This window comes from Hemiscyllium ocellatum, chromosome 19, assembly GCF_020745735.1.
Source record: "Hemiscyllium ocellatum isolate sHemOce1 chromosome 19, sHemOce1.pat.X.cur, whole genome shotgun sequence".
NCBI classification, from domain to species: domain Eukaryota; kingdom Metazoa; phylum Chordata; class Chondrichthyes; order Orectolobiformes; family Hemiscylliidae; genus Hemiscyllium; species Hemiscyllium ocellatum.
Window position 1 is genome coordinate 59538305 of NC_083419.1, and position 17051 is coordinate 59555355.

Consider the following 17051-nt stretch of genomic DNA (forward strand, 5'->3'; position numbering starts at 1 on the left):
TACAGAGCTGAAACATGCTGGGCATTTCTGACTCTTAAATCTTTCCTTAACAAGTGCTGAAAAGAAATAAATTTGAAGCGCCCTGACATATTTGTTCTTGCGTCTTGCCTGTCACTTGCATCTTTTTTTTCCCCTTCTCCACCATATCATGCTGGTGATACATTTTGTGAAGGCTGTGGTTGGGGGGAGGGGGGTGGGGAAGGGTCTAGAGTGCTGAGAAACACAGACTTAAATTGGAAAATTCATTACCAGTGACAACTATGGATGACAACCATCACAGGTGCATTGAATGTCAGCATTTTGCACAGAGCCATTGTAAACACAGGCATCATTTACAGAGCACCAACATTCCAGCTCACAATGCAGGCCCTATTTTAGCTGCTTTGCACCAGAGGAGTGTTTTTCAGCTCAGCTTTGCAGAGACAGTAAATTTATGTTTTTTGTTTTAATTTTCTCCTTTTATTTGTGCCAAATATATCACTGACTATTAATTTGTCTGCTTCCTCTAATCTCCACATAGCACCGGGGTACCCTGATAATGATCTGACGCTATTCATTAGAAAGCTGGTTTAGCTTCATGTGTAATCAAACACCAAGGCCTGAAGACTAAATGAAAACAATTTATTTAAAAATCCCATTTCTGCTTTTACTTCAAGGAATTCAGAACAGACCATTTGTCACTGATGAAACATTTCAGATTCATTCTAAAAAAATGTCAATATGTGCCGTTGCTCTGGGGAAGAAACAGGAACTTGCAGTACATTAGGTAATCCCTCTCCCATCACACCTTCCCAAGTACATTTCACTTCAGTCTTTGCTTTTCTAATGTATTAATCTCTGTCGCCCAAAACTGCAGCCACTCTCTTACACACTTCTCTTCTTTCTTCGCTATGCCAAAACCATGTCTCTTAATCATGCTCCAAACTCCTTTGCTTCTTTCCTTGCTCAGTCTCCAAACTTTCAAAATCCAAACTGGATGGCACCTGTCTACTACTTCCTAATTTACCTGTGTTCTTCTCGGTGCTGGTGGGGTGTGACATTATGAAGGCATTATATCTAAGCCCCTTGGTGAAAAGGTAAGACCAAACCTTTCCCTCATTCATAGACTGTCGTTAACAAAATGCACAATGTCTTTATACTTCACTTACAAATTGGTCGATGACCACAAGCTGTTCAGCTCCTAAAGCTCTCAGAACCCTAACATTGCACAACTGCAGTTTATTCACTTTTAAATGATAATGATCTGAGTGACCGTGGCTGAAGTTTTACAGAAAAATGTACCACAAAACTGTAAATGTCACTGATTATTTTCCTTAAACCCTCACCCCATCCTTTTCAGGAACATTGCAGCTACCTGTAAGCTATAAAATGGTGGAACCAAATGGTGTGATATGAGTCGGTCAATACCTTTCTACAATCCTTCTTCCCATCTTTCCCAAAGATGGCAACTTAATGCAGTGCTGCAGACTTCAGGAGAATGGCACAGTCAGGGTACATTGCTGCAGACTGCATGAGAACAAATCAGCCTCTATATGTGCTATAGACACCAGAACACTCAGCCAGGGTACAATGCTACAGACACCAGAAGAATACGGTGATACCCCACACAACAAGAGGATCGCTTTGTATCTTAGCCCAAGCTTTTGCAGTGAGCATTGCTGAACTAATACCCATCATAGCAATGTATCTACACAAACGTTACAAAGTAACTGGATGGTGATTAGGAACACAGACCTTGTTGATATTTGGTTTCTTATCAGACACCCCCACTGTAATCCTGGGTGACAGCAAGCTGACTCAGCACATCAGTGACTGAACCTGGGAATGTAAGCGAGGAAGCCACATTGCATGACATCCAATCACACCACTGTGAAACAACAATTATGGTCTTCATTCACATTTACTGGAAAAATAATGGGGGATATTTTTAAAAGGTAAGGAACTTTTTATTGAGATAATCTGCCACCTTTATAACGAAAAACAAATCGTTGTTGAGAACATCTTTCAATATCCTCCCCTTGACTCGTCCAACCCATGCACCACTGAGGAATGTCAGGAACAAGAAGGCTTCTTGAAAGCAATGCAGTCTAATGTCCAGCGTTTTAAAAAGTTCTAAACCGTTTTGGATTCAGTTAGTTTCTTCTTGATTATTTTTGACCAAAAATAATTCCTCTAAAATGATAAAACCCGCAAGTAAATAACCTTCATGTGTACTCAACAATAAACTTTCAAAAAGGAACTGAATGTACGTTTAAAAAATGATAAATGTCAGGACTGTGGAACAAGAATGGGGAATGGGATTAATTCAGTAGCTCTTCCTAAAATCGAACAAGTGCAATGCCTTCCTTCTGTGATACATGTTGTTTTAAACTACATCTTTAATTTTACGTCACCTATCATTTTGTTTCAGTCAGTCCTAACCTGCTTGGTAGCACTTGCAACCTGATATTTGGTTTGAGCCTGATAATTCAACTAGTGCTCATACCATAAAGATTTCATACAAGGAGGGAGGAGCAGAAATATTTGATGTCTGGAAGCAGTTTGGAGTGGCCTTTTATGTTAGTAAGTATTTATCATTCCTTGTAAAAAGGAGTACCTTGTAAAAAGGAGTACCTTGTGCTATCATCATGGCTCATCAATATATTGCAAGGTTGGAAAGTATAATAGCCCTTATCTGGGGCCTGCACTACAAAGTAAACAGTCATACTTGATTCAGCTAGCGACTGTCTTGTTCTTCTTCAATATTTACTGGATTCTGACAAGTCAAGTCGTTATACTAAACAAATCACTTCTGCTCCAGCTCATGCTGCTGTGTGGTTCACAATTGTTATTACAAAGAACTAGATGGATGGAGAAGAGCTATACAATACAAAGCAAGATTTACTGGTGGCGACTAGAGTTTCCCATCTCACTGCTTTTGGTTAAAAACAAACAGTAAGCAGGTCTCTCTCTCACCCTCAATGCAGTGGGTATATCTGCTAGAAACGCTGTGAAGTAGATTCAGTGCTTATCTCATCAGGAACGTTACTTGGTCTTGAAAGGTTGGAGGTGGAAGCATGTGAATTGACAGGCAGAACATGCATCAACTGCTTCTTCCAAAGAGCTCAGATGGTGACAGAACCTCAGCCTACACACTGCTAACTGGCCAAAAAAATCAAAGCTTCTTAAAGAATTACAACTTTTTCGCCACTAGCAGATCACCTCTTCTAAAGTCTCTAAAACAAACGAGCTCTATTCTTAAATCTCAAGAATGCAAATGGATTTAAGTTTTGACACTAGACACCCGTTAACCTTTAATAAGGCTGTGAAAGAAACAGCACCTTCAGCAGGTTAAAAAAAGGGGAAAATGAAATCTATATGGTTTCCCCTGGAGCATTGGTTGCTGAGGTGTGACCTTGTAGAAGTTTATAAAATTATGAGGGGCACAAATAGGGTAAATAGACAAGGCTTTTTTCCCTGGGGCAGGGGAGTCCAGAACTAGAGGGCATAAGGTTTAGGGCGAGAAGGGAAAGATTTAAATGGACCTAAGTGGCAACTTCTTCACGCAGACAGTGGTGCATGAATGGAATGAGCTGCTAGAGGAAGAGACTAGTACAATTACAATATTTAAAAGGCATCTGGATGGGTACATGAATAGGAAAGGTTTAGAGGGATATGGGCTAAGTGCTGGCTATTGGGACAAGATTGGTTTCGGATATCTGGTTGAGATGGACGAATTGGACTGAAGGGTCTGTTTCTGTGCTGTACATCTTTACGACTCGATGGCTGAATGTACAAATGTTAGGTTAGAGAACAAAAACTGATGTTAAACATTTTTAAACATCTCAGTACAATTTAAAAACTTCAACTCCAAACTCCCCCAATCTGATCACCACCCCAATTGGCTATTGTAATCGATATAAGAATGGTTGGCCTTCAAAACTATTGACTAAAATGATGACAAATGTTCAACACCAAATGTTGAAATTTGGAAATTAAATTCAGTTGGATAGAATGGGACAGAAGTGACAACTGTTCTCAGGATCTCCGTACAGAATGATAACTCTTAAAAGGAAATTTGTACTTCCAGTTAATAGCTGAGCAAATATCACATTAAACTTTTACGCTTTAAGACATTTAATGGAACAACAGTCTACAAACATTTGACAAAGCATTATTATGTGGACAGATTCCAGCCTCGGGTGACAATCTCTGTGGAGTTTGCTCATTCCCCTAGTGTCTGCGTGGGTTTTCTCTGGGTGCTCCAGTTTCCTCCCACAGTCCAAAGATGTGCAGGTTAGGTGAATTGGCCATGCTAAATTGCCCATAGTGTTCAGGGACGTGTAGGCTAAGTGCATTAGTTAGGATAAACGTAAAGAATTAGGATAAGGGAATACGTCTAGGTGGGATACTCTTCAGAGGGTCAGTGTGGATTTGTTGGACCAAATGCTGTTTCCACACTATAGAGATTCTATGAAATATCCCAGCGAGCTTAACTCCCTTTCATCATGAAACTAAAGAAACAGTTCAAAGCATTCTCAGCACTTTTCTGGAAAGTTCTCACTCTTCCCTGTTAAAGCACAAACTGCTGCCCTTGTCTCAGAGTGTAAATATTTTGTACCTTCTTCCCAGTAAAACAATGAGTCTTTGTTTGATTTCAAACAATGAAACCACCCAGGCTGCTATCACGCCAACTTCAAAACGCCACTCCTTACCTCCCTTTGGTTTACTGCAAATTGAAAGACACAGTGCCAAACGTTCAGAGTTTACGAACCTCTTCGTTGGAACACTAGTCAGCCATCTATTTGAAATATATGCCCAGGTGGGTCACACAAAGAAAAACTGCTCTTTCTAATTTATCACACAGCACCCTGTCATCATCCCTGCAAAATGTTCAATGCAGATATTACATTTCTTGAACAGTCATGTGTGACTGCACTCTCACAAAACATGTTGAAGTGCCACGGTAGGCTTTTCCATCTTCCACAACTGCACAGCTATCCATCTTGCTCACCTTTCTGCCTGTTGGGAATACTGCTTTTCTGCATGCTCAACATCTTTGAGATTGAGGGCAAAAGATGAGCAGATGAATTAACAGTTGGCAATGGAATGCACCCTATTTTGGCAAGCATTTCTGGCAAACAAATTTGCTTACTGACAATCATTAATTATATGAATGCCCCAGAAATAATGTCAATGCAGTATTTTCAGCCCCATGAAAGATGACTGACATTAGTAAAAGTTGAACCTCTGTAAATGAACTGGAGATAAGTCTGTCTTTATTTACCAAAAAAATACAATTTCCAAGTTGTCACATTGAAAAAGGACAACAATAAATCTGCTCACTTGTAATTTGTTGTGAGAACACAATAATTTCATTTCCTTTTTCTGTCGGTTTAAGGCCGCTTTTGTTGTGCGATCAACTATTGTATAATGTTTTATTCCCTTATTTGAAGAGCTACTGTCTGAAAAACGACATTTTTCTATTTAAGTCTCATGTCAAACACTCTTTATTCTAGTCAGGAGGTTTTGCCTTGGGCTGCAAAATCACAGCCGATATTAAATTAATGACTGTGATGGTGTGATTAGTGGAGATTACAAGCTATTGAATAGAAGTCAAAGCGACATTCAGTTCTCCTTTAATACCCGGGCTTTTCATTATTAGGAACTAATAAGATGACTGGCTTGTCATGTGAAAGTCTACTTTAACATACGATCTGATAACTTGTTTCAAATTTCAAAATTTCTCACAGCTTGTATTAAAAATATCCCCTAGCAAACACAGGTGGCAGGAAAGCTTGTCAAATTGCACTTTGCTACTCTCACAGGCTGGTATTGACACAACTACAAGAATTAAAACTAGTGGGTTTTGCAAGTTGGCGTTTTCTTGTAATTTCTTTTCTGCGTGTAGAGTGGAATTTATAGAGGCAGTCCAAACAATCACAAACACCTTATGGAATTTGGCTCATTTCATAATGATTTACATTTTCCCGATAAAGCATCCCATTTGGCTCAGAGAGCAAGACTGCAGAAAGATGTCGAAAACACTGTTTGAGCCTCATTAAAAGTAGTTAAAAAGCACTTAGAGACGGAGCCAACAATCCTGTCAGTTTTGTTTCTCTATCCAAACGGATTGCTGCCTTACCTCATACTCCAGCTCGTCGGCTCGATCCCCATCATGTGCCAAGTTGGGAAGGTAATCGCTGGCTTCATAGTAATCATGGGCCATGGGATGGAGAGAGTGACAGCTGTGAGGGAAGATACAAAAACTCAAATGAGAGCCTGAAGTGGCTAAAATCACCTTCTTCCTAAAATCATTCTACTCCTGACAGACAGTGTGCAGAGTTCTGCTCCCTTCTGAAACTTACACTAAAGGAATCATGGAACACAAAAGACACCCACTTGGCCCATCGTACCTGTGTTGGCTTTTCAAAAAGAGCAATCAATAAGTCCCACTTTCCCAATTCTTTCCTTTATGGTCCTGCATAATATTCTTGCTCAGGAATGATACATTGAAAAATAGAAACTGAAGTGCAGTCATCAGAACAAGTGTCAGCTAATATCATACCTCTATATCTCATAGCACTGGAGTGTGGTGTGCCAAAATAATTCCAATCACATCCTCGCATGACTGCTACCAAGAATAAAAGACTTGCACCTTTTACATCCCAAAAGAGTTTCGCAACCCATCAAGTGGTTTGGAAGAGAAGTTGCTCCTGTGATGCACAGAAACAGTGCTGGCCATCTGTGCACAGCAAGATCCCACAAACAGAAATCAAACAGATGACCAAATAATCTTTCTTTTCTTTTTGACGGTTTTCCCAGACAATTAACTGTTTGTCACGATGCTGCGAGGATTTCTCTTTGTACAATACTAAGCGTTTTGGCATCCATCTGACAGGTCCTTGACTCCAAGTCTCACCAATAATTGGCTCTGCTAATAGGGTAACACTCCTTCAGGACTGAACTGAAGTATCAATAATGTGTTCAAGTTCCTAAGTGGAGATTGAAACCTTGACTTTCTGACTCGAGGGGTGAAGAATGGTATTTGCCAGGACTCCTTTTAGAACTGTGACACCAGAAGCATTGCCACTTTCACAAAATGACAGGATGTGACATTCCTGCAGCATGTGCGGGTGGAACAACTTTTACCCCAAGCTTGGAAACATGGGCAGAGAAGGAATGGATTAATTCGGCTAGATCTCCGACCACTCCGGTGCAGCAAATGTAATTTTTACATTAATTTTTTTACAGAACCATTCATCACTGTTAATGTTGAAAAATTGAATTTATGTACAAAATCCTCTTGCAAAAATAAGATTGCAAATGCTTTGCATTTAAATAAACAGCTTACATTTTCAAGAGTGTACAGGATTATTTCCACTCAAACATATTAGAGCAATTTAAATCGACAACAGCACCTTCTGCAATAGTTTGAAGTGCATGAATGGCTGACCCATCTGCGTTTACAACTCAGCCGTCAATTGTGTCTCCAGTTCATTCATTACAAATCCAATGACGTGGAAAAGGGGAAGCAAGAAATGGACAATTTAAAAAAAATACACTGCTACATAAAAGCAGTCCCAGTAATCTCCATCTCAGGGACTGGGTGCTCAACTTTTGTTCAGGTCCTCCTCTCCCTCAGTACCATTTTTCCTGATCCTTTCCCCAATTTGATTCTATAGTCTCTCCATTACAGAGCCTCAATCGCATAAACTGCATTCACCTAGCTGGAGGAATTACTGTGATTCCATATCAGGATTATTTTTCCTGGTATATTGGAGAGGGGGATTGTCAAGCTATTTGGCGTTTTATCCTCCCTCCCCATTATATCCTTTTTGGCTTCCGACACACAAACAGAAGCAAAATATCACAATTGTTAGAAATCACGCATATGATGGAAACACTCAGCAGGTCAGACACAGCATCTATTAAAGGGACGCAGGGTTCAATTTGGGGCAATACCTAACCCCCGATAATGGGGTCTATTTGGGATGGGTGAGTCAAAAGGTCCCAAATCCTCGACCAGTCCGTATGGACAGAGGTTAAGGTGGCAAGAACAGCGGGCATTCAACCAGCTCACAAGACTCGTGCCATTAATCAGCAGCTTTTAACAGAGGCTGGCCCTTCACTTTTATGGAGCTTTTATTCGTAACTCATGCTGGTTCAGTTTCAAGCGCCACAGAAACCAGGCAGGCAAAAGGATAGTGAGTGAAGCTGTCCATGGGCTGACTCTCTCCCAAAAGTTTTCAATGTCGTCTCCCATAAGTGGACTCTCTCTTCCCTGTGAGCTCCCACTACTTCCCTGTCCTTATCAGTTGGGAAACCGGTAGAAAAGGAAAATGGAGACCCACTCTTTTGGACTGGTCATCCCTAATTCCATCCCTCAGTTTGTGCTTGTTGGTTTAAGTCAGACCATTCAATAACGTGAGTCCCTTCTCGTGTTATTGAGGTTTCTAAACTCCCTCTTCTTGTGGTGCCAGGCTTTCGACTGCAGCTCAACCTGAGCCAAGAAGATGGGGAGCAAGGAGTGTTCACTTTCAAACCATGAGGAACTACTGCTGCAATGTTAGCTTGAATGTTAACTCAGGAATATCATTATGCAAATCAGTGCCAACACTTCAGAGATGCCACTGAACAATTGTCCCTACTCATTAACTAAGGGAAGGACATACTGAGGGACAGCACACACATATTTGGACGGTGGTGGGGGATGACAGGACCTGCCCAATTCTATTAGTGTGAGAGGCAAATTTCTTCTGAGCTCTGGCCTCAGATACATGAAGGTGATGAGCAGTTCGTTGAGCTCTGATGCTTGGCTTGTTCATCCAAGAGGACACAGATGGAGAAATTGGGATGAGGATAAAGCCACAGAGAAACATATTTTATTTGGACGGGAAGGAAAAAGTTGTAAATTGGAGAGCACGCATTCTGGGCACAGTGAGTGTCTGGTTATGGGATGTTTGCAAGGCCAGGAGAACACATATAAAACAACTTTTAGTGGCCCTGGTGTGAGTTTACTCCACTTGGTGGGGGTTAAACAATTCAAGAATTCTCAACAGGGAGAATGCATATTTCCAACCCTGTTTCAGATATAAACAATATACAATAAACAACCAATACAACTTTGAAAACCGCTCCTAAAAATTGCTTAGCTTAGGGCTAAACAGTCTGAAGACCATGTAGGAATGCGGTTCAAATATGGTAACAGCAGATCCTCTAACTGAAACGCAGGGATGAAGCACTGTCGGGTTTAAAGGAATTTTGGTTCTGGAGGCAAAATCAGGTGCCAAAATATGACCGGCATCGGCAAAGAGACAAGGATGAAGTGTTGACTTTCTGCTTAAAGGCATGATAATGGTAATTTGGGAGTCCAGAAGTTCAGTAAGGAGAAAAACACTGTGGAAGATTTTTCACTTTAGCACATCAGGACAATTGGCAACAATACTAATGTCAAGAGAAAACACCATTAACACATGTAAAGGTAATGTGCAGATTGCTAGAGAGGTTGCTATGGAGAATACACCAATTAGATGATAACTGATCCTTAACTTCAATCCTTTGTTCATTGTTTAGTCTGATTGATCAAGGCAGTGCACTGAGAAATGAAACAGAGATTGGCTGTCACATATTTTGTTGGGTTGAACAGGGACAGTATTTGTAAAATCAATTCTGGCTGCAAAGAATCATAAGAGTTATAGAGATGTACAGCATGGAAACAGACCCTTCGGTCCAACCCATCCATGCCAATCAGATAGCCCAACTCAATCTAGTCCCACCTGCCCGCACCCAGCCCATATCCCTCCAAACTCTTCCTATTCATATACCCATCCAAATGCCACTTAAATGTTGCAATTGTACCAGCCTCCACCACTTCCTTTGGCAGCTCATTCGATACACGTACCACCCTCTGCATGAAAAAGTTGCCCTGTGGGTCTCTTTTATATCCTTCCCCTCTCACCATAAACCTATGCCCTCCAGTTCTGGACTTCCCCACCCCAGGGAAAAGACTTTGTCTATTTATCCTATCCATGCCCCTCATAATGTTGTAAACCTCTATAAGGTCACCCTCAGCCTCTGACGCTCCAGGGAAAACTGCCCCAGCCTGTTCAACCTTTCCCTGTAGCTCAAATCCTCCAACCCTGGCAACATCCTTGCAAATCTTTTCTGAACCCTTTCAAGTTTCACAACATCTTTCCGATAGGAAGGAAGCAGAATTGCATGCAATATTTCAACAGTGGCCTAACCAATGTCCTTTACAGTCTCAACATGACCTCCCAACTCATGTACTCAGTACTCTGACCAATAAAGAAAAGCATACCAAATGCCTTCTTCACTATCCTATCTACCTGCGACTCCACTTTCAAGCAACTATGAACCTGCACTCCAAGGCCTCTTTGTTCAGCAACACTCCCGAGGACCTTACCATTAAGTGTATAAGTCCTGCTAAGATTTGCTTTCCCAAAATACAGCACCTCACATTTATCTGAATTAAACTCCATCTGCCACTTCTCAGCCCATTGGCCCATCTGATCCAGATCCTGTTGTAATCTGAGGTAACCCTCTTCGCTGTCCACTACACCTCCAATTTTGGTGTCATCTGCAAACTTACTAACTGTACCTCTTATGCTCACATCTAAATCATTTATGTAAATGACAAAAAGTAGTGGACCCAGCATTGATCCTTGTGGCATTCCACTGGTCACAGGCCTCCAGTCTGAAAAACAACTCTCCACCACCACCCTCTGTCTTCTACCTTTGAGCTAGTTCTGTATCCAAAAGCGAGTACTCTGTGAGATCTAACCTTGCTAATCAGTCTCCCATGGGGAACCTTGTTGAATGCCTTACTAAATTCCACATAGATCACATCTACCGTTCTGTCCTCATCAATCCTCTTTGTTACTTCCTCAAAAAACTCAATCAATCAAAGAACAAGACCCTGTGTATTAAAATATTTAGGGATGCCTGGCATTTCCAGTGTACCACATTTGCACATTCGTATAGATACATCTATTAATACATAGGGTCCTGTTCTTTGCAGACAGAAAGACCATTTGCAAGCAGTCCATCTGGTTCAGCTGAAGAAAACAGGTGACAGTCATCTCTGGTTCATCTCGCAGGTGAACACCTTTACCAGGGTCAACCTTTCTTGTTTAAAATTTAAATGAAGATTGGCAGTTGAGTGCCTGTTGCAATGTGGTGATGCCGCAAATGGAATCTACTTGCTAACCAATCAGCACTCTCCTCTTGTACAGTGTTAACATGGTTTCTTCATTGGCATACTTACAAATTGTCCTGTTCAGTGTGAGCTGAGAAGCTCCAACAAAAGTCTATTTCTGTGGTGAATATAACATCGAAAAGAAAAAAGTTGCTTTCTAAATGGTGGTACTAAAATAGAATCTGTTGCATATAATTCAGATGCAGTTACAAATTAATTATATTGGAAACAAATTATAAATATCTTTAATCAACTTGTTCAGATATGTTAGGGCACATCTGTGGAGCATTGGGACTTGAACAGAAAACTCCTGGCTCAGATGGAGACACTTTACCATTAGGTTACAATAGACCATGTGAAACCATGTTCACAAAGTTAAATATACAGAGTTACCCAAACTTCTTAAGACATTTGATAAGGTGCAACAAATAAGTAATGAAAATGAAGGCACATATTAATAGGATGCTCAGAAATGACCCGGTGATAGAAAGCAAACAGCGTGAGTAAACTGGTGCTTTTCACATCAGTACAAACTGAGTGGTGACACTGCCCACAGATCCATACTAGGGCATCCCTGGCTTCCTTTCTTCTTATAATAAAGGATATTGTAGAATCCCTACAATGTGGGAAGAGGCCATTTGGCCCAACAAGTCCACACTGACCCTCCAAAGAGTAGCCAACCTATTCCCCTACCCTGTCACTCTACATTTACCCCTTAGTAATGCACCTAACCCACTCTATGGGCAATTCAGCATGATGAATTAATCTAATCTGCACATATTTGGTTTGTGAGAGGAAACCTGGGAAGAATGTGCAAACTCCACACAGACAGTTGCTCAAGCTGGAATCGAACCTAAGTCCCTGACGCTGTGAGGCAGTTTTGTTAACCCTGAGTCATGTGCTGCCCCTGAACAGACAGCTACGTCCAAGATTGAAGTTTGCTAATGACATTAAATTAGAGGGCATGACTGACTGAGAGGGGCAGGGATTGCAAGAAGAGGCGGACAAGTAAAAGGTGGACTGGACAGGTAACAGCAACAAATGGATGAGTGCTTGAAGAAAAAGAGAATTACATGGCAGAGTGAGGGGGTGGTGGTGAAGACTGAGAAGTAAAATACTACAAATGGAATGAGTATTCCTTGAAATTCCAAGCATTTAACTGATTGAAATTAGAGAGCTGAAAAGCAGATAATATTTAAGACCATAAGACACAGGAGCAGAAATTAGGCCATTCAGCCCATCCACTCTGCTCTGCCATTTAATCATGACTGATAAGTTTCTCAAAACCCAATTCTCCCGCTTTCTCCCCATAATCCTTGATCCCCATCTATTTCCGTTTTAAATACACTCAAGGATGGACCTCCACAATATCCTGTGGCAGTGAATTCCATAGATTCACCACACTCTGGCTGAAGAAGTTTCTCCTCATCTCTATTCTTTACTACCTTTACTCTAAGGCTGTGATCTCCAGCCCTAGTCTCTCCTACCGATAGAAACATCTCCCAACATCCACTCTGCCAGGCAATTCAGTATTCTGTAAGCTTCAATTTGACACCCCCCAATCCTTCTAAACGCCATCGATTAGACCCAGAGTCCTCAAAGTTTCCTCATGTCTTAAGGAACTTACAAACAATACTGAAAATTGGTCTGACCAGAGCCTTATAGAACTTCAGTAGTACGTTCCTACATTTACATTCATGTTCTCTCAAAATAAACACCATCATTGCATTTGCCTTCCTAACTACTGACTCAGCCTACAAATTTACCTTGAGAGAATCCTGGATTAGAACTCCCAAGTCTCTTGACACTTCAGACTTCTGAATTTTCTCCCCATTTAGAAAATAGTCCATACTTTTATTCTTCTTATCAAAGTGCAAGATCTCTCACATTCTCAAGTTGTATTCCATTTGCCACTTCTTTGGCCACTCTCCTAACTTATCCAAATCCTTCTGCAGCCTCCTCACCTCTTCAATGCTACCTGCTCCCCTACTGATCTTTGTATTGTCTGCAAACTTAGCCAGAATGCCCTCAGTTCCTTCTCCTAGATTGTTAATGTACAAAGTGAAAAGCTGCGGTCCCAACACTAACCCTTGTGGAACACCACTTGTCACCAGCTGCCATCCTGAGAAAAAGCCTTTTACCCCTACTCTCTGCTTTCTTCAGACAGCCAAGCTTCTATCCATGCTAGCACCTTGCCTTTAACACTATGGGCCCTTAGCAGGCTTCTGTGAGGCACCTTGTTAAAGGCCTTCTTGAAGTCCAGGTAGATTACATCCATTGTCTCTCCTTGGTCAAACCTACTTGTTACTATCTCCAAGAATTCCAGCAGATTTGTCAGGCATGACCTCCCCTAGATGAAACCATGTTGACTTTGCTCTATTTTATCGTATGCTTCCAAGTATTCAGAAATCTCATCCTTCACAATTTTACCCATAACCGAGGTTAGTCTAATTGGCCTATAACTTTCCGCCTTTTGCCTTACTCCCTTTTTAAACAGTGGCATCACATTAATGACTTAAAGAAATAATAGGTCCAAGGAAGGGCAAAATGGACCATGTCTTCAGGGACAACGGGATTAAAAACAACCGAAATTATACTTGTATCTCAATTAGCTAGGTTCAATGTCAGATGTGTGTTTGGGTACTCTGTTAAAAGATGCCATTGAAAAGGTGATTTGGCAATGGTGACTAAGTATCAGAGATCATAATTATAATGAAATGGGTGACAAGTCAAACCATGGCAAAAGACAAGTTTAAAGTTAATCCAATTGAGCTTTTGAAAGTCTGAAGGTTCGTGACAAGGGACATAGTGAAAGCCTCAGGACATGTAGGTTAGGTGCTTCAGCCATGGAAAATGCAGGGTTACAAGAATAAGGTCAAGGGATGAGTCTGCATGGGATTTCTTCAGAGGGTTGGTGTGGACTTGTTGGACAAAATGCCTTGGTTCCACACTGTGAGGATTCTATATAAAAAAATTGATAATTGCTGATGAGTCAGTAATAGGAGGGACAGATTGAAAATTATCAGAGGACATAGGGGGTGTTGAAAGTAAAGGTTTTCACACAAATGAACATGGAACAGTTTACAACAACGAACTATTGGAGCACAAACTAAGTTTAACGTAACTGACAGAATAACAGGTCTGGATACCCAAATGAAAAATACATCTGAACAATGGGCAGGAAATGGAATTAGAGTGGGCAGCTCCAGTAGGGAGTCCAGCATTGGCAATGGGTGAATGGTTGCCTTCAATGATGTAATTGTCAGACCACATAAGACCAAACAGAACTTTCATCCTTGAAATACTAGTTAAAGTAAACAAATACAATGATTGCAACAATCAAGAGAGTGAGAAAGGTTGTGTTCTACCTGTCTGATAATAGATACGGGCAGATGTCAGGTACTGGAGGCGAAGACGACCTCAACTTGGAGAGAGCCATGATGTGCTCAAAAGTAATTTCTGTCTGTGTGCCAGCATCCACAAGTGGAACTTCCTGGGAACTGCCATGATTCTTTGTGACGGGGGCCCGACGCAGAACCTGTACGACAATTGGGTCCTTGGCATTTCGGAAAGCTTCCACAGCCTCCTCGTGTGTGGCTTTTGAGAGATCCTTCCCATTGACCTGCAAAAGCAGAATGCACCGTGAGATCATCCTCTCCAGGAACATGTGAGGTGCTCACGCACTGCTGTAGACTATGACAAGTTCTTTCACTTTGTTCAGAACAGAATGAGTGCACAAAGCCTACAATATAAATGGGAAGTCTATTCAGAACTTCGGTACTGAGACAATGGGATGGAATGGGTAGGGGTGGGAGGGAAGTGGGGGGGGGGGGGGGAAGAGGCAGAGAGAGAGAGAGAGAGGAGGGGGGGAGAAGTGGGGGAGGGGGTGAGAGAGAGTGAGAATGACAGGGTGAGAGGGAAAGGGGACGGAGAAAAGGTATTTTACCACCCAATGAGAGATAGGAAAGTGCGTTTAAAAAAATCTCCATTTACCACACCCATGATAGTCTCCTCCAACTATTTTTATGGCAACAAGTTGCAGCGCTGACTACATTTAAGTTTTGAAATATACCATGCTCACTCCATAATGTCAGATTCTGATTTTGACAGGTGTCATCTGGGAGAAGAGTTTGGGCAACTTAGCAGCAAAAGGGAGGAGGGAGTTGGCAGCTCAACAAGTCTCTTTGACAACCTTTCTTGTGAGCTCAGAGAAGCAACTTCCATATCTCAATCAAAAGCCATTGCTTTAAAAAGGTTTACATGTGGAAGAGAGAGACTAGCACTTTGAAAAGCTAGACTGAGTAACAGCTTAGACAAATTCACTTAAGTAGTATGCAATATGGCTGTAGTAATGCCATATATTGCAAACATTGGGAATCTTGATCTTTAAATGGGTGAGCTAAAATGTATTGTTTGAATGTTAAGATCAAAGCAGCAAGATAATTACAGGATAGCAAGTAGGTGGCAGCAGGTTTGTTACACATGTTTAATCTCATTACATTTCTCTGCCACAGAATATGCTTACAGTTTTGTTTCTCTCTTCTTTCAAACATGTTGAACTAGACTTCTATTCTGTGCCCTCATTGATTGGCCATTCTCTGAGGTTAAATCTACAGCTAGTGTTGATTAGCTATTTAAATCATAGTCCTCCACATTGTTACCCCTCCAAAACTTTCTTCAGCCCGACAATCCACAGAGAACTCTGCACTCTGTCAACTCTCATCGTCTACGCATCCTCCCAAATCTTTCGGTATTAGAAGAGGGATTGAATTCAAGGGTCGTGAGGTGATGTTGCAGCTGTACAGGACCTTGGTAAGGCCACATTTGGAGTGCTGTGTGCAGTTCTGGTCGCCTCACTTTAGGAAAGATGTGGAATCTTTGGAGAGGGTGCAGAGGAGATTTACCAGGATGTTGCCTGGAATGGAGAATAGGTCTTATGAGGATAGGTTGAGAGTGCTAGGCTTTTTCTCATTGGAACACTGAAGGATGAGGAGTGACTTGATAGAGGTTTATAAGATGATCAGGGGAATAGATAGAGTAGACAGTCAGAGACTTTTCCCCGGGTACAACAGAGTGTTACAAGGGGACATAAATTTAAGGTGAAGGGTGGAAGGTTTGGGGGGATGTCAGGGGTAGGTTCTTTACCCAGAGAGTGGTGGGGGCATGGAATGCGCTGCCTATGGGAGTGACAGAGTCAGAATCATTGGTGACCTTTAAGCGGCAATTGGATAGGTACATGAATAGGTGCTTAAGCTAGGACAAATGTTCGGCACAACATCGTGGGCCGAAGGGACTGTTCTGTGCTGTATTGTTCTATGATGTGGCTAGCTACCTTGACCCAAATTTACTCCACTGACCATTTCACCTGTCTTTAAAGTTGAACATTTGTACTGTGCATTTATGTCAAATTTTATCTGATGATGCTCTGGTGAAATATCTTGGGATACTTCTCTACTTGAATGGCACTATATAAATGCAAGTTGCTTTTGCTTTAGTAGAAAGCGTCCTTGTCAGATCCAATCCTATCTTGATCCATCAGCCATGAGTCAGAAAGAAACAATGGATGACAAACAAACTTAGGATTGATGACAGGGTTCCACCTTTATTGGCCAGGCATCCCAATAATACCTTGGGTAAGCGAACTCAACAGAAAATGTGGATGCAACCTGGGGCTTTGCAAGTATTCATGGACTCAAGCCAGTCTCGTCAGAGCACCTCACTACCAGCCCATTGCAGGATTTTGAAGTTGCGCCTTTAAACACAATTCGTGCTGAGATTCTGCTTATCTGAGCAGTGCTGTGGCTTGTATTCCAGGAACTAAATGACAGTGAATTACACTTCACTATGGCAATAA

At 41.5% G+C, this 17051-nt stretch overlaps 1 protein-coding gene across 2 annotated transcripts in view; it reads right to left on the minus strand.

The window, feature by feature from the left end:
* The window catches only part of pdzrn4 (PDZ domain containing ring finger 4), a 472471-nt gene that overhangs the window by 29507 nt on the left and 425913 nt on the right, over nucleotides 1–17051 (minus strand). For both annotated transcript variants that reach the window (XM_060839983.1, XM_060839982.1), the window contains 2 exons: nucleotides 14566–14819; nucleotides 6125–6227 (listed from right to left, as the gene is read on the minus strand). In XM_060839983.1, the coding sequence (XP_060695966.1) occupies nucleotides 6125–6227; nucleotides 14566–14819 (357 nt within the window). The remainder of the gene's footprint in view (nucleotides 1–6124; nucleotides 6228–14565; nucleotides 14820–17051) is intronic.